At 39.5% G+C, this 25656-nt stretch overlaps 1 protein-coding gene across 1 annotated transcript in view; it reads right to left on the bottom strand.

Annotated features, from left to right (window-relative positions):
- LOC122625801 (protein CEPU-1) overlaps positions 1–17251 on the bottom strand; it is a 249645-nt gene extending 232394 nt beyond the window's left edge. The window contains 2 exon segments of the mRNA XM_043805853.1: positions 16912–17120; positions 17176–17251. Coding sequence (XP_043661788.1) covers positions 16912–17120; positions 17176–17215 — 249 coding nt within the window. The 5' untranslated portion in view covers positions 17216–17251.
- Positions 17252–25656: the final 8405 nt, after the last annotated feature.

The following is a 25656-nucleotide window of genomic DNA, read 5'->3' as shown; positions in this document are numbered from 1 at the left end:
CTCTTTACAAACATCGCAGGCTCGAACGTATTCTCTAACTTGTTTGGGCAACCCTGGCCAAAACAAGTGTCTTCGCAGCCGTTCGATTGTTTTCTGCATTCCACCATGCGCAGATACAATACAGTCATGTGCTTGGCGGATCGCTGCTATTCGTAACGCCTCCGGCACCCACAGTTTCCAACAATCCGAGTCCTGGATGGTATTTCCCGAAGGGTGTTCGGTGCGTATGTACACAAATTGGTCTGCCGTTCGCAGATCAGGAAATTTTTCGCTATTTTCTTCTATTGTTTTCTTGAGCTGAAGATAATCAGAATCTTTGAAAGATGACGATCCTAAGTCAATTTCTGGACCTATCCATTCAACACTATCAATTTCAGGGTCACAAATTCGGGACAACGCATCTGGAACAATGTGATCTTTCCCTTTTCGGTGCAAAATGGTGAACTTGAAAGCTTGCAATCTAAAAATCCATCGGGCCAGTCTTCCAGATACATTTTGCTGTCGCATAAGCCAGAGAAGGCTTGAATGATCTGTCACTACTTCAAAAGGCTGTAATTCCAAATAACACCGGAATTTTTCGATCGCTAATATCACCGCCAGACATTCGCGTTCGGTTACGCTATAGTTCCTTTGCGACTTGGACAGTTTTTTGGACATAAATGCCAATGGTCTTTCCTCTCCGGTATCAGAGACTTGTACCAGCACAGCACCAATTCCATAATCACTAGCATCACTGTGTACAAAAAATTTACGGGAAAAATCCGCATTTTGTAACACCGGCGCAGACGTTAGTAACTGTTTTAATTTCTGCATGGCGTCCTGGGCTTCAGGAGACCATTTAAAACATTTTTTTGTTTTTAAGACTTCCGTAATGGGATAGGTTATATCTGCAAAGTCTTTTATAAATCGCCTGTACCAACCACATACACCTAGGAAACCTCGGACTTGTTTCATATTTTTGGGTGTGGGCCAGTTCATTACACATGATATTTTTTCTGGATCAGTGGCTATTCCACCACTTCCTATCACATAACCTAGATAGTTCACCTTAGTAACGCAGAAGTGACTTTTTTTTATGTTCAGGGTAAGGTTTGCTTTCTTGAATTGATCAGCAATGCGAACTAAGACAGTTAAATGTGACGCAAAATCTTCTGAGACAATACATAGATCGTCGAGATATCCGAAAACGCAATGACGTAAATCCGGCGGAATTAAGTCATCCATTAGACGAGACATCGTCGAGGGAGCATTACATAAGCCAAAAGGCATGACAGTAAACTGATATAATGCTCGACCTGGGACTGTAAAAGCGGTCAATGGTTTCGCTTCCTCTGTCAACTCCATTTGCCAGTAAGCATCTTTGAGATCTAATTTCGAAATTATATTTGCCTTTGGCAGACGAGCAAAAATGCCTTCGATGCTTTGCAGAGGATAGGCATCTTTTTTTGTAGCTTCTTTTAGTTTGCGTGCGTCAAGACATAACCGAACTTTGTTTGGCTTTACCACCAGGCGCATTGGAGAACTCCAGGCACTTTGCGAAGGTTCGATGACTCCGAGGCTAAGCATTCGGTCAATTTCCGCGTACATTAGTTTTTCCACTGCAGGACTCGCCGGATAATAACGCTGTTTGACCGGCTTGCTTTCACCTATGTCAATACTATGCTTGATTATGGCTGTGCGACCTAATCCTTGTTTTTCAAAATTTGGAAATAATTCCTTAACAATCTCAAGTTGCCGTCTTTCATTTTCTGTTAATGGGTATTTTTCCTCACCTTCCTCTACTTCTATGTCCTCATTCAGAATAGAGCTAATGATCCCTGGAGCTAATTCAAAAGCGCGCCAGAAATCTATACCTAATATCAACCTCTGTGCTATAGAAGGAATAATAAATAATTCTAAATCTTTCTCCTTATCTTGATATTTCATTTTTACGCTTAGACTTCCAAGAACATTGTGAGACTTGGCGTCCGCGGTTCGAACTTTCGACAATATGGGCTTAAAATTTGTATATTTCGAAAAGTCCACAAGCGCTAGTGATGATCCGATACAACTTATGTTTGCACCAGTGTCGAGTAAACCTAGTTCAGAAAACTCCATAAACTTTACACTAGCATAACTACGACGATCAATGTTGTCTTGAAAAACAGTTGACACAATCCTAGTTCTCTTCTTTTTTAACGAACGATAGTAATTTCGCATTCTGCGGGTATTTCGATTACTTTCTTTCCCGAGCCCGACAATTCGTTCTCTCACTAAATAAAATATTATAGTTTCTTAACCTCTCATGATACGGCTTAAAAGGTATGTTAATTTCATTATTCGACTCTTGAGCTAACTTACTTTGTAGAATTGTAACTCTTTCAAAATCTATTCTAGCGCTATCTTCTACTTTTGGGACACCCTTCCTGGATTGGATGTCCCCCCTTGCCGGTTTTCCGTCTTTCGCTTGCAGTTCTGGCAATTGGGTTTATATATTTGCGGGGCTCCGCAACCATAACAAAAAATACGTCTCTCGGCCAAGCAATTTTCCCATATGTGGCCAGGAGCCTCACAATTCCAGCACAACAAAGGAGTTGTACGTTGAATTGCTGCAATTTCATTTTCCTCATCACATTCTTGAGTCTCTTGTAGTTGGCCGTCATCCATCGCGTATACGCGATATGGACCGGACTTAGTTTGGGGGGGCCGCACTCGGCCTGTTTCCTTAAGGAAATTTTTTCGCTTATGAACCAACCTACGCAACTCTGAGATAGATGAAATATTTTCAAATAACTGTCTCTCTTTCACGTCGATTAGTAAATTTCCTTGGATCATCTCTACTAACTCATCTTCTGCAAAACTCACTGATAGTTTATCCATGAGCTTACAAACACTCTCATAAAACGTATCGAACGACTCTCCTGGCTTTTGCTTCCGCGAGCGAATTTGTTCACGTAACTCAGTTGCCGTTCTACTCTCACGATATTGTTCTCGAAAAGCTACGCAAAACTCTCTCCAAGTAAATGTTTAAACTCTTTTATGGTATCTCCAGAACCAACTGCTGGCTTTGCCAATTAAAAGATTATGAATATTTCTGCTGATAATTTCAAGATCACCGTCAAATCAAAAACTCGAATTCCAAAGATGTATATCAATATCAAACAGCTTTCTTGACTACTTTCATAATGATAACAAAAATCTCAATCGAAGACAAAGAGCTTCCAGATTAATGTCTGTTGTAACAACCCGGTACTTTTCCCACCAATTACAAGGACTAAAGCGAAGCAAATCTTCATTTCACTCCATAACTCGAAGGATAATACGTCGATGTCATTTGGTCGTAAGCTTTTTCAAGTCCAAAGAATTATATTTTTATGGAATTAATTTTTCTACGGTCGAAACCTATCAGCACTCACTAATAATGGCTCGCTTTCCAATAGTCAAATTAGATTCTTTTCTAGCTTCACATACAACTTTCAAAAATCAGGGGTTAGTACTATATACCAGCCAAATACTTTAGCACCTGCCTTTCAGCATCGGCGGCTGCACCAAAAATCTGTGTGACTGCCTGCTGGACTAAAATATATGTAAGGAATAAGCACTTGCCCCATGTTTGGGCGCCAAAAATCTATGTGGTGAAAGAGCGCCGTTGAAGAAGAGAAACATTTACTGGGTATCCTTGTTGGCGATTCGATTCCAAAATGTTCACCCTTTTCAGGCTTGTCGACCATTAACCATCAGCTGAGCGGGACCCATTGATTCCTAGTTCTACCGGGAGATGTGGGGGGGTTTTTTGCTGTGGATAATGATTGCTACACCAAAAGGTTTTATTATAGAGTCCCTCCTGAATTTAAACAATGAGACGATCCTCATATGAACGAACAGCGGAAAAAAAAAACAAACAACTCCACTGTCTCAGTTTCTTCTTTTAGAAAATTAACAGCAAGCGAAACTTAATTAAACTACCATGTGAGAGAAGGAAGCACGAATTTGGATGTAAGCCTGGCGGGGTGGTTTTAGATGTTAATTTCCACTCCCACTATCATTGCCCTCCCAACCATAGTCTTCAGTGTAACCTTTTTTTAGAAGACCCCAAATGTAATTAAATATGCATCATTTAATTAAGCTCCCCTGCCATGAATAAGAACTTAGAGTTTCATCTTTACAACAATTTTAATTTTCAATAAACAATTTCTTCTTTCTTTTTGAGTGCATTTCTTGCAGTGTACATATTTCGAACTAATTAGCCTTACTAGTTTTAATCTTATAATTCCATACTCTTAATTCCTTAAGTCTGGTTCCGTATTTTTCTAAGTTTTGCTCCTTATTTTACATTATTTATCTTTATTTATTTTTCGCAAAAATCTCTATTCATTTTTATTTTTTTATTGATTTATTTATTTTTTTTTTGTTTTATTTTTATAGTGCCAAGCTTTTCTTTTTCTTGTTTGTTACCAACAAAAGAACATTGAAGTGGTGTGGGTTTTTTTTTATGTTGTAATTGTTAAGTATTTATTAATCCTAAACAACTATTAAGTGTTTTTCTTTTTTCTATGGAGTTTATTTATTTAATCGCATCATTGAAAGAAAAAGCTTTCTATTGCTAAAAGGGAGAAAATATGTAGGTGCCAATCATGTCAATATTTATTTCTTTCAGTGTAGTCGTCAATGTTTACGTTACATTATAGTGCTTTAAATTACCATGTTAGAATTTCGATAAGAATCAAAAGAGTAATTGACAAAATAGACAAATCAATCGGCGCGAGCGGTTGATAAGCCTTAACACAGGTAGCCAGGCTCTACACTGAACTACATAATTGCAATTTAGTAACTTGAAGTTTTAGTTTTGTTTTGGTTATATATATAATATTTTATTTTTTAATTTTACTCACCCACTGTTGGTTCTCGAAGAAGGCCTTCTTGTCGATGCGGTGTTGGGGGTTATTAGTAAGAAAACTTCAAACTATAAATGCACTATTTTTTCATAAGTGATAATTAAAATATAGGATTATTTATTTCATGTTATTTTTTATGCATTTTTTTTCATTTCATTTTTTGTTTATATTGTCATGATTAATTCTTTTTATTTTTGATTTGAAGTATTTTATTTTTGGCATTGGCAACGAAACTTCCTTTTTCTTTCAGTGTACGATTTTACATTGGGTTGGCCAGCTTGTATTTCTTTTTTTTTCTCCTATTTTACTTATCACCTGCACACACTCACATCACTATCAAATGCTTTTGTTTTATGTAATATGTACTATGTAATATGTTTAACTTCAATTAATTTTTGGGTTTTTTGGCACTGAAGGTATTTTAATCTGTTTTTGTTTTACACTAGTTTTGTAAGGGTTTTTATTTCTATGTAGGTTTTCTGTAGATTTTTTCCTGCGACCTCCGAACAAATTGTCTCCCAGCAGAGGTAGCTGACTCCAGCCGAACTTTTGGGTCGGCGTGGAAGAGTTTAAAATTCAGCTTCGTTTCCTCGGGTAACTGCGGGAATATAACTCATTCATTTCGGGCAATTTTTTCCCAGAATTACTTGGATATTTACCCAGTGATTTTCTTCTTTAGTAGAATCAATCGACCTGGCGATTTCTCGCTGTGTAGTCGACGATAAAAATAACACGCGTGACCTAAACGTGCACAACTGTTATTATAATTTGGTAATTTTTTTGAAATTTTCATTGAAATATTTACCTTGCCGACACGGCAATCCACGGGCATTTACTAATTGCCTTTCTTTCTTGATGCCGAAATAAACGCTGGATTAAAGTTGGGAGCACATGTGATTGTACTCTCCAGTTCTTTTTACTTGATTTGCCTTTTTGCTAGGTCTTATCTCTGCTGGGACTGAACTTATCAGCTTGACGATCGTCGTAAGAAAAGATCCAAGCTAGATGCTGGGGATCCGAAGAACCCTTATCCGAATCAATATTCACCAGCTGGTCAATTGCCATTTAGATGACGTTGCCAGATAAGGTTCCGATAATTATTATCGCTTCTAACTAAGGCGCGAATTTCGGTGATTTAAAAAAAATCTTGATATATGGGGACATTACACTTCTCTGCTCATTTTGTTTTATTTAATTCATGAGACAAACTTTATTTGGTTCATAAATAAATTGTAACAGCAGGCATTTGTTTTTGAGGTGGTAAGTTGAACTGTGTTAATTATGTGTATCGTGCATTTGAGGTTAAACTCACCACTTCCACCTTCTTCGACTTCCTCATCCTCCTTCTTCTTCATCAATTAGAAGATACACGAGCCGAACGCAATAAAGCAAGAACACTAAAGCATCAACAATCACGCAGGTTTTCAGAAGAAGGGGGAGGAAGAAGACGAAGAAGGAAGAAGAAAGAGGAAGAAGAAGGAGGAGGATTAAGAAGATGGAGGAGGAAGAAGGAGGAGAAGGATTAAGAAGATGGAGCAGGAAGAAGGAGGATGAAGAAGAAGAAGGAATAAGGAGCATGAAGAAGTCAAAAGAAGAAGGAGGAGGAAGAAGAAGAAGAATGACCCATAAAAAATCTCTGGAAGCATTAAACAGAACAATGCAAGATCTACGTCGCAATCAACAAATTTTGGGTGGTGCAATAATATTTTTGTCAGGAGATTTCCGACAAACATTGCCCGTCATTCCACGTGCAACGTTAGCGGATCAGGTCAATGCTTGCTTGAAGTATTATTTCCTGTGGCGATATGTCCAAAAATTCAATTGACATTGAAAATAAACATGCGTGTTCAATAGCACTATGATCAATCTGCAGAAAGCAATTATTAGAAATCGGAAGTGGCAAAGTTCCAAATACAAATGGCTTGATCACTTTGCCAAACAATTTTTGTACAATTCTACAATCTAAAGGGGAATTAATAGAAAGCGTTCTTCCAAATATAATTCAAAATCACAGAAATCACGATTGGTTGACAGAACAAGCAATATTGTCACCAAAAAATGTACATGTCAATGAAATCAATTTTCACATTCAAGAAAAATTGCCAGGCGCACTGATATCATATAAATCTTTTGATAGCGCAATGAAAGAAGATGATGCAGTGAATTATCCAGTTGAATTTTTAAATTCCCTAGAACCGCCTGGTATGCCACCGCATTTTTTGAACTTAAAAATCGGCTCATCAATTATTTTACTACGGAATTTAAATGCACCAAAATTGTGCAATGGCACAAGACTGGTTGTAAAAAAATTGATGCCGAATTTAATTGAAGCCACGATATTGACTGGAAAAGCGAAAGGAGAAATGGTGCTCATATCGCGTATTCCGTTGATACCAACAGACATGCCGTTTGAATTTAAGCGACTGCAATTCCCAGTGCGTCTATCATTTGTCATGTCCATCAATAAGGCACAAGGACAAACGGTTCAAGTATGCGGGTTGATTTTGGAAGAGCCGTGTTTTTCTCATGGGCAGCTATACGTAGCCTGTTCAAGAGTTGGCATTCCAAACTCTTTATTTGTATTCGCTCCAAATGGACAAACGAAAAATATAGTTTATCCAAATGTTTTGGATTGAAAATAACAATTTTCAAATAAAATAAATGACTTTTATATAACAAATTCTAGGAATTTTTCACTGAATTTTAAGACTGCATGCGGCGAAGCGCACAGGGCCAACTAGTTAAATATATAAAATTATATATTTCATACAGGCTTGGGCGGGAATTATCATCAGGATTACCCAACTGACGTCAGGCACAGGCACACTCAACGTCAGGCCAAAGCCAGAGCCAACGGACGCATGCAACAAGTAAGCGGGGTTCAGAGGAGTAATGCACTCACCGAACCCAAGGAAAACTCTGAAAGGAAGGTGCGGTACAGCGGTACCGCAATGCCAAATGAGGCTGCAGGGAAGAAAAAGGATAAACAAGGATGAAACGTTTTCTTTTATAATCCAACTTACCGGCAAAAATTTTTGCCTATAGTCATTAAAGCTATGGGAAGGGGGCGTCTCGATCACAAGGCAGTCGATCGGCACTCGATAGTGTCAATCAATGGGCAAAAGTATCGGAACTATCGGCACATAACGGGTCCCAGTGCAAGAATACCAATGGCAACGCCGCACCAACGGGAGTTGTCGGGAGCTATCGGCAACCGACAGGAAGTGGTGTGACCAGATGACGACAAGAGTATGGAATGCGGAAAGAAGAGCGAAGCAAGGAGTGGCTTCACGAAAGTAAGAATCGGCGGCAAAATTTGAAAGAAGGAACGGAACAGTGCGCTGGGAGGAGGTCGGCGCTGTGGAACTCAAAACAGAGCTATGGGCGTCGAAGGAATCTCAAGAGTGTTCAGCAAGGACTGCTAAACTGAATTTATTTTACCCGAAGAAAGAGGGGATGTGAGGAGTTAAAAGCTCCGCACAAATGGAAATGAGAATTGCTGGAGGAGGGCCTGCCGGTTGCCTGTTACGCAACAAGTCAACGCGTAGGCCCATTAAAAGGCCGTTTAATAAACAGCCCGAAAGCTGGAAGCTGGACAGTCAAAAAGAACGAGTATACGAGTCAACAACGTAAAGCAACGAAGTCAGCAAGGGAGCTACAACCGTGATAGTCAGTAAGGAACAAGATCGCTATGTCGAGACGTTCGGGACAAGGAAGGTCTCCGAATTGAGACACAGGTAGCTGAGGTCCAATACGACAAAGCCCGGTTAGTTCGGAAGCATTCAACAGGCGGGGCCAAACCGAAAAAGGACCCGAAGAGGCGGCAGGAATTGTGATGAAGACCCGGTCGACTGTGTCGGAGACTACGTATGTGAACCAGGCGATTGTGTCCATGCGAACCGTCCTATTATAATGATATAAATAGAATTATTGGTCATAGTTTGAGCGTTGGCCACAGGGCACCCATATCTGTAAGCAGATTAATTTTATGTGAGAACAGGATGCAAAATCGTGTATAGCGATTTCTTTTCCCTTACTACGGGGATTGTCTTTGGAGTCGAAAAAAGGAGTGAAGTCATACCAGCGGGACACGGAACACTACTTCCCAAAAATGGGCAAGCTGGCCAATGAAATTGTCCAAAAATACAAGACGGGCGAGAAGGCGTTTTTGCCTTAGGCATTCGAAGAAACAAAAGATTCTCGAATCACCGTTTCCTTATTTTGTAGGAGAACTGCTACATATGTATAGACATTTTCTTAATGGATAAATAATATTTTTTTTATTTTCTTTAATAACTTTTCGAAATTGCCGTCGTATAGCACGTGACCTCATTAAGGATTTGAAAGCGAGTTTGTTACAAGTCAGAAATCTATTCCCAAAAGCCAAAATGATTTACTGCGACAACGTGCCGTATTAAATATCCCACACGATCACGACTATGCTAGACAATAAATGCGCAAAAAATCGATAAGGGTGTGAGTGATGCTGTGGAGCGTATCTTGCTAGACACCACAAGATATAAGAAAACAATCAACTCGTTCATCGACAAGAGACCAGTCGATGCGATACAAGGATGCACCAGCGTCTTGCAAGTACTGAATGCTGAACAACGCAAAAGTGACCAAGACGGGCCAAGGACTAGACAGAAACATAGTCATCATTGTGGGCGAAAAAGGTTTAGTGAAATCCAATGAAAAATAATTTATATAACATGTGTCAACAAACTTGCGCTGCGTCGAAACAAAGATTTTGTAAGCTTAATCTCAACTTTTTAGCTTTTTTAGTTCCTGAGAACTCGGCGTTCATACGGACGGAGAGAGACAGGCAGACGGACAGGGCCAGAACGACTCGGCTATTGATCCTGATCATGAATACATATACATTATATGTATGGAAACGCTTCCTTCTGTATGTTACATACTTTTCAACAAATGTAGTATACCCTTTTATTCTACGAGTAATGGGTATAATTATCCTGTAAGATCACGATTTTTCCAGTCCCTCGTAAAGGATTTATGCTGCCAAAACCCGACATAGTGATGTGGAGGAGGCTCTAATGCTATAAAAGACTGCGCTTCTACGCCGGGAGTCACCTTTTGCCAACAGGAAACTAGTACATTGCGAAATTCAGCCAAGTGACCTGCACCAGCTTACCTATATGGCTGAGGGGATTATCACAATCAATGACCGGTCTACTTACGCAGTACCAAAGGTGATAACTTAAGGTAATGGATTTTCGACGACCGCGTCATGATTAACGAAATCACTTCCGTAAGTAAAATATTTACCGCTGTAGCGATTTTTTGCGCATTGGAATTTTTCTGACCCGAGCGCTTTAAGTCAACATTGTTAATAAATTGTTTTGTTTCGATTTCGGTCAAAAATTAAATTGTTTTCCTAATTGAACTAAAACTGAAAGTGGATGTTGAATCGGATCCAGTGGCTGTAAATGCCGTAGATGAGGACTGGTGAACTTTCAGTTTGGCAAGTAAACGCTGTCATGACACCAGATCGCCGAGATTAGTCAGCGAAATTCTGAAAAATTCCAGTAGCCCAAATTGTTCCTCCAACAATCAGCCAAAACGATGCCTACGAAGCTAGCAGCTGGAACAGCAACTTAATCAACAATGATGACGTCATTGCCAACAACCATTACAATAACAACGTTGTCAATACCAAAGGTGGCAACAATACCGCCAGCAATGAACAATTACCCTCCTTCAACCAAATAACCCAATTGCGGATATTCACTGCGAGAATCTGTACGGATTCAGACAAGGTTGTTAACCCGTCTAGATACTCCCTGAACTGTCATCCTGGCAGCAAAAAGAAGAAAGATCTTATAGCGTTGTCATCCGTTGCTTCCATCATTTCATTCCGGTCGAAAATATAAGGGAAAGTCTTATCTTGACTGGCCACACGGTCCATCCTTCCACACTAGGAAGTCCTTGATATTAAAACACTTTGTCGACTATGGGTTCAAGTTAAACTTCCTTACATCAAGTAATAATTCATACAATGCTACCGACGCCAAGCAATTAGACACAGCAAAAATCATTGCCATAAGCTTCCTGCTTTAAACGATGTTCATCCACTAAAATGTGTTAGCTGGCTGTGTTGCTTATCAGCAGATTGCATGTCGACGCAAAAGTATAACATTTCATTGCAGAAGCGTTCCCCACCAGTCAGGTAGACCAAATATTCCACCAAGCTTGATTGACCAGAGCTAATACGCTAACGCTGTCCGTGTTTCCAAATATAGTCGTCCTCTGTTTTTTTTTTTTTTTTTACGCGCGACTCCCACGGTTACACCTCCCGCCCAACCGGACCGGGAAGACAAACGCGGTATAGAAGACTGTAAAGGACGAGGAAATATATGTATATAGTAGTAAGATCTAAGAATTCGTTAAGTACGTTAGTATTGATCGCTTTAAAAACAGCAGAGAGTCAGAATTAGAGATAATAGGATAGAATCTATTATAGTCAGAACATAATACTCTGTAGCGATCATGCAACTCATAGTTAGATCTACAATGATTTAAATTTAGAGGTACGTAATTTTTAGTAAATCTGCTTGAAACAGTGAAGTTTAGCCGACTAACCAAGTCGGGACTATCCACTTCACAACGAATAAGGTTAAAAATAAATTCTGTTCCAAGCATCGTTCTACGGTTAGCTAAGGAGGGTAAGTTAATTAACATTAATCTACTTGAATAAGGAGGTAATCTAAGGTTTGCATCCCAATTAAGGCGCCGTAAGGCTAAAAGTAAGAAGTTCTTTTGAACCGATTCAATGCGGTCCGAGTAAACTTCATATTGTGGACTCCAAACAGGTGATCCATACTCGAGGATCGGACGGACTAGAGAAATAAATAAGGTTTTGGTCATGTAAGGATCATCAAATTCCTTTGACAACCCGTTTTATAAAACCAAGCACACCCCTGGCCTTATTGACAATAGACGAAATATGGTCTGAAAATTTAAGTTTAGGGTCCAGAAGAACACCAAGATCATCAACATGTGTTATTCTGTCCAAAGAGCACCCACTTAAAGTGTAAGTTGCGTGCATTGAGTTGGCACGTCAAAAGGTCATAACTTTACACTTAGAGCCATTTAAGTTTAATACGTTATCACGGCACCAGGTTTGAAAGCAATCTAGATCGGATTGTAAGTCCAAATGGCGAGATATGTCCTTATATTGCAAGCATCATTTTACATCATCAGCGTACATTAGTACACGCGAATGATTTATTATTAAGGGAAGGTCGTTAATAAATAAGGTAAAAAGGAGCGGATCTAGGTGGCTCCCTTGTGGGACGCCGGATGTGATTCGGAGAATACAAGAAAGACAATTTTTAAAGAGGACCCGTTGCGTCCTGCCATTCAGATAACTTAGAATCCAATTTAGGAGATCAACAGGGAAACCTAATAAATCAAGTTTTTTAATCTTAGCTATTTTTAATCTTAGCTTCAAACTCTTTCACAATCATACTTTCCGGCCAAAAATCACCAGAACATATGGTTGAGAATAGCTCATTTGGGACAGTTATCTTGAAAGATGAGATGTCCCTAGCATAAGAAAAGTTAAATTTTTTCACTTTTATGTGGTCGGCTTTTGTTTTGTCTTGTATATAAGACAGTACATCAGATGATGTTTGATCAGGGGAAAGCCGAGAAACAAAAATTTGTTTCCTTAGTGGAACCACCGAGAGGGGTTTTGGCACTGCAGGTTGTATTTCTGAAGTGCCAACTTGTCCGGTAGTCCGGACTCAACATTCCTTTGTGGTGGTAAACAATTCGGGACGGGTGGAATCACCGGTTGAGAAACCAGTGCGGACAAAACGGAATCTGTAGCAACCCCAGGCTGGACTCCCTCCACAACCGATTGATCGGATTGCACCGAATCTTTTTTAGCTGCCGATCTAAGCAACATTTGAGGGTTTGCTGCGATCGTCAACTGATCAGCTGTGGAGTCCTGTTGATCACTTGCCGAAGGTTGCGGGGCATTCCCCTTAGGCAGCCTACCACCAGCGGCTTTCTTGCGCTTTCGAGATTCTTCTAATAGTTTGAGGCTATTAAATTGAGAATCAAGCGCAGAAAGAAGATCATCAGCTCGACGAAAACTATCTCTAGCCACGTTAAAACTGCTGATCAGTCCTTTCAAGCCACCTTTAGCTTGGCGCATAAAGAGTTGCATTTCATTCGCAACTCCTAGGCAAATATCACAACAGTATTTTAGATTAGGGCCTTTAGCTAGGTCATCACTTGTTCGGCCGTTAAAACCAGCGCACTTAGTGTGCACCATTCCATCACATAGCCAACAGGTCATTTTTGATTGCACAGGCTTTATTACCTGACGGCATTTGTTATGGAAGCAGACAACATTGGTTTCCATGTTTAATTGGGTTTTGACAACCGCAAGAGCGCAGTCTGCACTTTAGGATTTTGTGTGGGAGAGCGAGAGAGCGGGTGCACCGTGCAGTTAAGTACAAAAACAACACCAAACAGCACTACGGACAACGCACGAAAGAGAGAGTAAACAAAACGCAAAGACAGAAAGAGAACAGATTGAATTAATTTATTAAAATAATGCGCATATCACAAAAGATTCACTCGCGAAGCGAACGAAACTTTAACTAGTACGGATTACGAAATTGAATTTTTTGTACCAACAACTTACAATGACTTTCCCGCAGACAGCATTTTCCTCCGCTGGGCAACAACAATATGAAGCAAAGTCAGACGCTTCAACAAATAGTACCGCCTCGCCAGCAGCCATTACAAAAACCAAAAAGATCTCAACGACAATAGCAGCCAGATCGCCAGCAGCAGTCATCCCAAAAGCGACACAATTGTTAAATGACCAGGAAGAGCAAATGTTTTTGCAATCCAACGATAGACTGTTGGTCCTAGTCATAACCATAATATTGATTTCATGTGGGTTAGCGAAATACACTTGCTTTAGATCGTACTACTAACTACATGAATATGATATCCATCTAGTAACTCATCCTGCCGATCGAAAATGCGAGGCTTGTGCAATTTTAATTAAGTCCTGTCTTCAATGTTACCATTTGTCGCAGTTAAAGTCAAAACTGACCTTGGTGAACTAGCAATTGCGTCTATCTATAGTCCACCAAATTGTCAATGTCCTGCTAACGCCCTCTTCGACGGGGGGATTGGAATGCTAGCTATAGTCTCTGTGGATCTCGAAACTGAACCACCCGCAGACTCCGTTCACAGTTCAAATGACTTACTACAGGAGGGCCAAGCATTATCCAAGACCTCATGATCCAGTCGACAAACGCGCTTATCGTCGTGCTGAAGATGATCTAAAGAAGTTTTGCTTAATAGCAAACGCGAATACTTTGATGGGATGCTCCGCATCGCTGATCCCACCAAACCGTAAGACTTTAACCTCTAGAAATCTATACGGACAATAAAGCGACCGCCTTTCATACAGAAAACCGACAATACATGGTGCAGGTCCGTCTCAATAATCTCGCATGCAGTAAATACGTTAGCGATCCAGCATGTAAGTAAGCCCAAAATAAGATTCGCATCATATTCAAGAGCTACATCATAAAAATGCTACGTATCCACCACTTCCTCTTCTCAATCGGGCGCTGCTCATTATACCCGTTATTCGTAGAGTAAAAGGGTATACTAAATTCGTTGAAAAGTATGTAACAGGGAGAAGGAAGCGTTTCCGACCATATAAAGTATATATATTCTTGATCAGGATCAATAGCCGAGTCGATCTGGCCATGTCCGTCCGTCCGTCTGTCCGTCCGTATGAACGTCGAGATCTCAGGAACTATAAAAGCTAGAAAGTTGAGATTCAGCATGCAAACTCCAGAGACATAGAAGCAGCGGAAGTTTGTCGATTCATGTTGTCAAGCCCACTCTAACGCCCAAAACTGCCACGCCCACAATTTTGAAAAAAGTTTTGATATTTTTTCATTTTTGTATTAGCCTTGTAAATTTCTATCGATTTGCCAAAAACCTTTTTGCCACGCTCTCCTTCTCCCTTCCACCAGCTGAGTAACGGGTATGAGATAGTCGGGGAACTCGACTATAGCGTTCTCTCTTGTTATTGTTAACGCAGATTGTTACATCAGAAACGATTGGTTATAAACAAATAAAAGGTCTTTTTATCGAGTTGTTAAAAAAAGAGAATTGCCACGCCACCAAATTCCCACGCTTTCACTTTTGAATTAGCAAAAACTTTGCTACAGCTGAGTCTCATAGCCGCGATCGGATCTACTTTGCATTATCATAATTGTTGTTTATGATATACCGCGATCGGCAATAATAGGCTCCCTTTCAGTTCGTCCTTCACCAATTCAATTTCAAATTTGTCATTGTTTTATGATTGGATACTTTTTAATCCGGCAAAGGATAATATTATGATCGGAAACGCTTATATATAAATATAGTTATACCCGTTACTCGTAGAGTAAAAGGGTATACTAGATTCGTTGAAAAGTATGTAACAGGGAGAAGGAAACGTTTCGGACGATATAAAGTATATATATTCTTGATCAGGATCAATAGCCGAGTGCGTCTGTCCGTCCGTATGAACGCTGAGATCTCAGGAACTACAAGAGCTAGAATGTTGAGATTAAGCCTACAGACTCCAGAGACATAGACGCAGCCCAAGTGTGTCAATTTATGCTGCCACGCCCACTCTAACGCCCACTAACCGCACAACACTGCCACGTCCACACTTTTGATAAATGTTTTGATATTTGTTAATTTTTTTATTTATATTGTAAATTTCTATTGATTTACCAAAAACTTTTTGCCACGCCCACTCTAACGCCGACAAACCGCCAAAAACTGTCAGTGTTGAAGACTCTCCTGCGCACTTCCCATAGCTGAGTAATGGGTATCAGTAGTCGGGGAACTCGACTATAGCGGTCTTTCTTGTTTTAACTGCATTTTTAGGCATCTGCGAATTTATCTTTAAATAAATTAATTCTAGGACGATTTTGGTAATTACATTATGTTCGTAATATTTTTTTTTGGGTCAGCTGTTTTGTGTGATGATGTTTGTAATGGCTTATCTCAAAGAGTGTTGAACAGTAGTACGGAAGTAGTACAGTAGTAATGGTTGGCTAAGTCAGAAATATACATATTTCTCTGTTCAAAAATACTGCCGCACCAACATTGTCTGAGTAGAAAACTGAACTCCGCGAAAGCTTTTCAAGAGTGAGTCGTCAATCAGGTCTGTGAAATTTAAATCCGTCTAAATCTTCCGAAAATAAAAATTTAAACTTGATACGTTGTGTTGAGTTTTTATTTCCCTGCATTACAAAATTTGATCTTTAATTTATTAACATGACGGTGACAAAAGAATTATAGATTACAATATATGCAATTCAGAAACTCATTCGCTCATAGTCTGAAACTATTTCTACAAAATAAATATCAATCATACATTAGCAGGGAGCGCCACTATGTAGATATCGTCCAGTAGTAGTAACTAGTAGACTTGTAAGACTTGAAAAGTCTGGGCCACTGAGTTTTAGAAGCCAAGGCAACTCAAGACATCGTCCAATATTGAAATAAACAACTAATTAAAATATATATTTATTATTATAATATACTAATCAGTTACTGGATTGACAAAACGTTTTTAAGGCAAGGTTCTTTCAAAACCGTGTTCATTTCAAATAAATTGTATTCCTATTACATAAATATGTATATATAAAAATATTGTGTCAATCCTAAAACTTGTAGTTTTGGTAAAGAAGGAACACTCAAACTAAGGGGAAAAATAATTTGGTTCCTTAAAATCTTTTAACAAGACAAAACGACATCATCAAATGGCATCAAACTAATGACAAGTCGTTCCATACATAAGAAATGTTAAAAAAATAAATATAAAATTTATGTTTAATTTATTTTAAAACTCCTAAAATAGAAAAAGCCTGTTTTGGGCTTAATACTTTCATAGCTTTTAAGCTGGTATAATCTAAAATATATAAGCGTAGATACGTAAACATAGGAATAATATAGTACATGAGCTTACCGTTTTATTTCCAAGATTTTTAATGCGACAATTTAAATGTCCCGTTTTTCCAACTAAGGATGTGACGTTTTTAGTAGCAGAAGTATCAAAGTAAGGGCCCCTATCCAGAACCCTTCTCATTTGAACAATATTTTCTTCACTTATTAAATACAGGTCTGTCACAGTCACATTCTCTCTTAAATTTTGTGGGCAAGTTTCCCTTAGAATTACTAAGGAACTTATTATTTGTATGTTTTTTTTTTATACACATTTTAATATACTTACATATACAAAGAAATATTCGAAAAGTTAAAAAAACTTTCATTTTTAATGATTTAAGTTGTCAAAGATATTAACCAATACATTAGTAGTGTGGAAGTTTTTTTTCTTGAACTTCCTGTCACATGCGCAAACGCATGCGCAATATTTATAATACATTACAAAAATGTTGATAAATATGTAAAAAGCTTTTCTCGATTTCCCTTTGATTTTAAGTAAATTATATATTATATCTATCTTTTTCTATATATATAAATATTGAGAACAAGTTTCACCAATGATTATAACTCCAGAACGCATGAGCCGATTTCAACGGTTTTGCATTCGTTGAAAAGGTCTCGGGCTCCGTTAGGACAAGAGCAAAGAAAATTCTTGATAAAGTCAAAAGAAAAGCGGGAAACCCGTTTTTTACATGCAGCGCCATTTCTAAAACATAGGATGTCATTCTTCTCTGCTCATTTCGTTTTATTTAATTCATGAGAAAAACTTTATTTGGTTCATAAATAAATTGTAACAGCAGGCATTTGTTTTTGTGGTGGTAAGTTGAAGTGTGTTAATTATGTGTATCGTGCATTTGAGGTTAAACTCACCACTTCCACCTTCTTCGACTTCCTCATCCTCCTTCTTCTTCATCAATTAGAAGATACACGAGCCGAACGCAATAAGGCAAGAAGACTAAAGCATCAACAATCACGCAGGTTTTCAGAAGAAGGAGGAGGAGGAAGACGAAGAAGGAAGAACAAAAACGTAGAGGAAGAAGAAAGAGGATGAAGAAGAAAAAAAAGGGTGAAGAAGAAGACGAAGGAGGAGGAGGAAGAAGGAGAAGGATTAAGAAAATGGAGAAGGAAGGAGGATGAATAAGAAGGAAGAAGGAATAAGGAGCATGAAGAAGTCAGAAGAAGGAGGAAGAAGAAGGAAGAGGTGGAAGACGAAGGAGGAGAAGGAATTCATTCAATTTTGTGCTTTTGGAAATCAAATTGGATATTTTATTTGGAAATCGTATTCCATGTTAGTATTTATTATCATATTTTAATAGTGTTTTTAAATTCAATTTTTTTTAGATTCGTAATAAACCGGATTTGCTAAACACGTGCTTTATTGAATTCTACGGTATGTATTGTTGTTAGTGCGGTGTTTTTTATTTTTTTTTTTTGCGGCGAAGCGCATAGGGCCCACTAGTTTTGTATATTATAAGATGGTACGTCGTACCTACAAACGTAATTTCTTGTTCTTGTTACACGGTCTGATGGGGTATATATTTGGGATGGTCACACGTGCTGCTTTCGTTAGTTTAAAAAAATGTAAACAAAACAATTTATCTCAAACTATGTATTAAATCTTTAAGAAAAACAATACGAATTGATACATTTTATATTCTCAATGGCACTACATTTCACCACTCCGTAGTACGTGTATCAAACAAAAAAGAAAATATGAAGTGGAGTTTGGTGACTTTTAAAAATCACGCAAAGAAACACTATATATGAATGGTTACAAATACCGCTTACTCAGCACAGGAGAAATTTCGACACTAACAGCTTTCGGCGGTTTGTGGGCGTTAGAATAAGCGTGGTGTTGGGTCAAAACCCAATTAGAACAATCTTGTTTTTACACGTGGCAAAAAGATTTTTGGCAGATCGAGACAAATTTACAAAACTAACAAAAATTATTTCTGCAAATCGATACAAATTAACAAAATTAATAAAAAAATATTTCAAAAGTGTGGGCGTGGCAGTTTTGTACGCAGAGTGGGCGTAGCAACATGAATCAACAAACTTTCACTGCGTCTATGTCTCTCGGAAATGAATACTTAATCTTAACTTTTATAGTTCCTGAGATCTCGACGTTCATACGGACAGGCAGACGGACATGGCCAGATCGACTGGGCTATAGACGTACTTTTCAACGAATCTAGTATATCCTTTTACTCTACGAGTAACGGGTATAATAATTCAAAATTTGGCATACAAACCAACATTTACAGTTATGTCTATAATTCCTTACCCAAATAATTCATTTCCAACTTTTATTATTACGATTTGCTCCTATATAAATGTAAGGCATTAAAGCCAGTTTATTAATAGAATTATGCTGGATGTGTAACAAAAGCTTGCGGGATGACAATTAACTGAGATGGCGCCTCCTCGGCTCTGCTGGCTATGGCTGCAACTTGAAGACTCAACGACTCGACGACTTGACCCTCCGACACACCAACTTATATGCTCGGACTTGATCCCTCGACGACTACTTTCAACTTGACAACTGGACTCTAACTTTTTACGATCTTATGGTAATTTTCCGCTCTTCGTATGCCTTGCACTCGCTATATTTTCTCGACGCTAGTAATGTTACTTCCTTAAAAACTATCGTAATGCTATCCCTTAGTGGGCACGTTGATAGCTATCGATAGCCAACTCTACTTTACATTCGGCCATCCTGATAATCTGAGTCTGACCCAGACGACGCAGCATCTTCGTTATCCACTACATATTTCCAAAGCTTCATGTTATCAACACTGGTAGAAGTAAGAGCTGGTCCTTCACCGAATGCTGCCTTCTTAACATCGTAACGCCCATTTCGCTTCACCTTGGTTACTGTGTATGGACCGATGAACGAACTGGCCAATTTTTTACCAGCCACAAATTGAGTTCGCTTAATAGCAACCAGGTCACCTTCTTTGTAGAGCCTTTCCATGACTCGGTTCTTGTCGTAGTTCCTCTTGTACGTTTTTTGGGCTTCTTGAATTTGTCTTCGGGCCTCCATTCTCATCTGGTTTCTTTCTTGATCGAAATCATTGGCTATTTCTTCCTCCAGCAACGACAACACATTATCGCTCACTTTGTTGTGCATTTGTACCCCAAATAGTAACTGGAACGGGGTCTTCTTTGTGGAGCAGTGGACATGCGAATTTATAGCTCCTTGAACTTGCGCTACAAACTTATACCACTTGGATGGATCTTCAGCAGACAATTTAGCTATCATTGAGATAATGCATCTGTTTACACGTTCAATTTGTCCGTTTCCTCTGGCAACTCCTGTTGTAGTCCACACATGCTCAATTCCATTTGTGGTCATATGCTCTTGGAATTGATTTGACGTAAACGCGACTCCTCTATCGCTTATGAGACGAAGTGGGTGGCCAAAGACAGCTGACCATTCCTGCAACTTCTTCACGACCTCGTCGCTTCCAGTGCTTTTGGTTGGGAATAACCACACAAACTTGGTGAATGCATCCACGGCTGCAAAGATAAACCTATACTGCTTAGAAGTCGCATCCATCGGTCCGAGATGATCAACATGAAGAGTATGTAGTGGCTTATCTCCCTTGTCAATACAGAACAGCTGACCTTCTTTCTTTCCAACCTTCTTGTTTATCAGAATACATTTCACGCAGTTGTTGATGATTTGGCCTACTTTTTTCTCCATATGCGGGATCCAAAAATGTTGCTGCAAGGAATGCATAGTTTTCTGCAGGGCAAAATGCCCAATATCATGTGCTTCCTTTATTATTTCGTTCTCCATTGATTTAGGGACGACTATGACCTCATTACCATCCACTACTTTGAAAAGTAATCCTCCCTTTAATTGGAAGTCCTTGTAGGGCTGCGACTTGAGAACTTCGAGAACTGCTGAGATATAGTTATCTTTCTGCTGAGCTGCCTTTATTTGAACTGAGATCTCCGACGCTACTACAAAAACATCCATCGGATAGCGACTCAGACTGTCGACGTGTTTCATTTTATCTCCAGCACGATGCTCAACTTGGAATGTGAAATCTTCAAGATACAGAATCCATTCAGCTACTTCCCTGGGTACATCCTTCTTCTTCACCGTCTGAGAAAACGCTGAGCAATCGGTGAGCAACTTGAACTCGACTCCCAGTAAGTAATGGCGAAACTTCTTGACCGACAGATACGCAGCTTTAACTTCTAAAATATAACTGTGGCGCTTTGAATCTGCTGCTGAAGTTTTCTTGCTCCAATATGCAACTGGATGAAGTTCGCCTCCGAATCTCTGCATTAATATGCCACCAAATCCATTCATAGAAGCATCAGTATGTAGTTCGGTTGGTGCTTCTCTGTTATACAACTGCAGGACAGGTTCATTCGACAGTATATCCTTCAGCTGGTTCATTGCGCTCATTTGCTCGGCTTCGAATATAAACTCGGTGTCCTTCTTTAACAAATTTGTTAGCGGTCGGGCTATTACTGCACAAATTTCCGGAAGAATCCTGTCAATCCTAAGAACGATTGGACATCTTTAATGTTTTTGGGTCGAGCAAACTTCTGAACAGCCTGTGTTTTTTCCTTTCCTGGCCAGATTTTGCCGTCCTCCACTGTGTGACCCAAAAAGCTGATCCTCTTTTCCAAGAAGGAACACTTTTTCCACTTAATGCGCAATCCATATTTAGCTGCCTCCTCCAGGACTTTCTTTAGCTTGACTATGCACTCCTCATTTGTTTGAGCGAATATGATTATATCGTCGACGTAGATCTGCATGACATCTTCTTGTATCAGGTTTTGAAAAATGGCATTGACAAAACGGTTAAACACGGCAGGTGAGTTGCAAAATCCAAACGGTGCTTTACAGAACTCAAATAAACCGTCTTTGGTGATAAACGCAGTGTAGCGACGACTAGACTCCTCGATCGGTACATGTAAGAAGCTGTTCTCGAGATCCATGACAGTGAATACTTTCGCAGATTGCAGCTTTTCTAGCACTTCATCAATTAAGGGTACAGGGAAACTGTCTCTGAGTACCATCCGGTTCAGCTGACGAAAATCAATACAAATTCGGTTTGTTCCGTCCTTCTTCTTCACAATGACAACTCGACTTGCGAAATTTGACGATGACTTCCGTACTACTTCATTCTTAAGCCAATCGTCCACTTGATCTCTAACGGCGGTCGCTTCCACAGCTGAATATCGGCTTGGTTGGTGACGAAATGGTTTTATTTGTTCGTCCGGTACGATCTTCATCTGAACAGGGCACACGATAGGAGATTCAGCTGGCTTGTAACTGTCGACCAACGGCTGAATTATCGGCTTGAACTGTTCGGAAACGCATATGTTATTCTCGGTCTCGACAATATTGTAAATACTTAGCTCATTATGTCCAGCGCTGTCTGGTCGCGCTGACACCTTGGTGAAAGTGAATCCCTCTTCGTCCAACGTGACCCGGAACTTAGAAGCGAAGTCAAAACCAAGCAGTGCGTCATCTTCAATATTTTTATCCGGAACCACAAAAAATTTTTGTTCCACCTCAGCTCCATCGACGCTCACAGCTCCCGTAAATGTACCCAGCGGCATGGTTTTAACATTTCCTAGGCCTCGCAGTACAGTGAAACATTTTTCCAATTTCACGTAGGTCAGTTTCCTATAAACTGAGTTGCAAACGATTGACACATCCGCTCCAGTGTCCACCAGACAATTTATTTCAATTCCGTTCACGTTAATCGCCTTATGTCGTTTTGAAGACTGAACCACCTGCACAGATCTGGATATTTGTGGACATTCTCTTGCAATATGTCCTACGCCTTCACATTTAAAGCACTTGGTATCCATCTTGCAATCCTTCCTTAGGTGCTCCGCTGACCCGCAATTAAAGCAACGAGTATTTCGGTGACTGGCACTGGATATGTTTTTCTTGCCACCACTGTACGACTTGGCTTGATTGGACATGCACTTGCGTTGATATATCTCGAATTTCTCTTTCAGTTCGTGAAATTCTTTACAGCTGTACAGGTTAAATTTGAATTCACTTGGTATATCTAACCCGTCCACAATGTATCCAATAAGAGACTCTTCATCAATCGTTCCTTGTGCTGCTATATTTTTCATTATCAAAATATACTCTTGGAAGCTCTCATCTTTCTTTTTCTTTCGATCTCCCAGTTGGGCATGTAAATCGGCACTTCTCATTGTACGCCTAAACTCTCCTATTAATACGTTTTTCAGCTGCTCAAACGTATTAACAACTTCCGAATCCAAGAACAGTTTTGCCAACTTTGAAATCTTTCCACGTGCTTGTACGTATTTCTGTTGTTCGCTCAGGCCATATGCCTCGGCATTTTGCTCAAAGTTATTGAACCACTTCTCCACAGGAATAGTCTCTCCGTCATAGTCCGGAACCACATTCGCAAAATTTTCAGCTGAAATTGTGGTTCTATTCCGCTCCCTGTCAGTGGCTTCGTCTGCTTGAATTTTCAGCGTTAGAAGCTGAATTATTTGTTGAAGACTCTCGTTATTCATCTCTTCCTGAGTTTGTATTTCCAGTTCACTTCTGTTTTTCTTTTGATTTTCTCCTTTTCCAACTTCCCTTCCGTTGCGCGTTTGCGATCGTGTTAAAGCATGCGTTCTCTCTTGCTCTCGCTCGTCGTCGCTCATGCTTAAGTACACGCTCTCTTCTGATGACGTACTGACGCTTTGAATTTCACCACGGATTGCAAATAGCTTATGTATCCAACTGATTTGACCGGATCGGGCCTCAAATGTAAGGCTTTAGACCGGGACGAGCCCCCAAATGTAAGGCATTAAAGCCAGTTTATTAATAGAATTATGCTGGATGTGTAACAAAAGCTTGCGGGATGACAATTAACTGAGATGGCGCCTCCTCGGCTCTGCTGGCGATGGCTGCAACTTGAAGACTCAACGACTCGACGACTTGACCCTCCGACACACCAACTTATATGCTCGGACTTGATCCCTCGACGACTACTTTCAACTTGACAACTGGACTCTAACTTTTTACGATCTTATGGTAATTTTCCGCTCTTCGTATGCCTTGCACTCGCTATATTTTCTCGACGCTAGTGATGTTACTTCCTTAAAAACTATCGTAATGCTATCCCTTAGTGGGCACGTAGATAGCTATCGATAGCCAACTCTACTTTACATAAATATGACTTAGAAAAACAACTATACGAACGAATTTTAACTTAACAAAGACATATACGCTAGCTATCAAAATGTAAAACTAATGTTGAATTGATTAATATATGAAAAGTTAGAAAAAATTTAAAAATTAAGGAACCTTAAGACTTATAAATACTCCAAAGTGTTTAAGATGGTGCTTTGATGGCATCATGGTGCTTATGACATCAAAGCTTAAAACATTTTCCTTATCAAGCCCTGTTTGGATTTAAGCATCCCATTTCCATTTGAATAAAAAATAATTTTCCAGTGTTACAGAATTTGCACTGAATTTGAATAAAGCGGAGCAGTGCGTTATTAAAGGAAAGACTAAAAAAAAAACTCTACGGCAAAAACCGTGCAGTGCCGCAGAGACAGAACATCAAAGCGAAACCTTTGCCGAAAACATTGCCGATAGGAGATTTTGTTGCGGCTGTTCTGGTAGACAATATAAGAGTCCAGTAGAAGATCGTAGAGGTATCGAATGACAAGCTGGAGTACAATTTCATGACAAAGTTTTTAGTTGTTTTGGATCGGAATAGTTTTCATTTTTGTCAGAAGATTGCGCGGGTGAACAGGAGTCGCCCAATGAGCTAAGTATCTGTAATGTTGTCGAAACCGATATTGAAATCCACACTCCCCCGCAGTTCCAGCCCGCTAAAAAAAGCCCAAGCGAGCTTTTTGTGGTTGTTCTCTATTAAATCTACAGATGCCGATGAAGTTATCAAAAAGCTGGAGAAAAGGTCAAAATTTTTGGATTTCCTGCTAAGATCGTAACAGATAGAGAAGCAGCTTTCACCTCAAACGCTTTTAAGGAACTCATGAAGCAGAATGCGATTCAGCACGCATGGACAACAACTAAAGTGGCCAGATGAAACAGCCAGAAACGACAAGATAACCGAGTTATTCTGGCCATCATTAGTAAACTTTCTGCAGACAATACAACTTAATGGTATAGGTTCGTTCCCGAAGTCCAACAAGCAAGCAACTCACATGTTTATTCGACTACACCAAAGCAACATGTTTCTTAAGATGCGGACTAAAATTACAGACAAGACAAAATTAGAACAAGAAGAGAGAAGAGACAAGGGAGAAAGAGACCCAAGACAAGCGTCGCGAAGCTAGAATGCAGATACAAAAATTCCTGGATGTCTACAAACACAATTGTGACAAAAGTAGAAAGAACGAGCACACTTATATGGAAGCGGATTTGGTTGCCTTTAAGCGAACGCAGTTTGTCGCCGGTAGGAAACTGGCCAATAATTTTCCTGGCCCATACGAAGTAGGTAAAGTTAAACGATGTAGCGGCCACATCACGTCAAGAAAGGTTAAAGGTCATCATTATATCTTGTCATGTGGCAGCAAATGAAAATTTGTTGTCGTCTGTGACAGACGACGAGGTGCAGGATGACCAAACTTATATCTCAAATATCATATAAACATTCGGTGAACTAAGAACTTAAACTATCCATTTCTTAATTAAAAACAAGAGAGAACGCTATAGTCGAGTTCCCCGACTATCTGATACCCGTTACTCAGCTAGTGGAAGTGCGAAGGAGAGTCTTTAACACCGACA

This window comes from Drosophila teissieri, unplaced genomic scaffold (assembly GCF_016746235.2).
Source record: "Drosophila teissieri strain GT53w unplaced genomic scaffold, Prin_Dtei_1.1 Segkk7_quiver_pilon_scaf, whole genome shotgun sequence".
In the NCBI taxonomy this organism is placed as follows: domain Eukaryota; kingdom Metazoa; phylum Arthropoda; class Insecta; order Diptera; family Drosophilidae; genus Drosophila; species Drosophila teissieri.
This window is presented reverse-complemented; position numbering and strand designations above follow the sequence as displayed.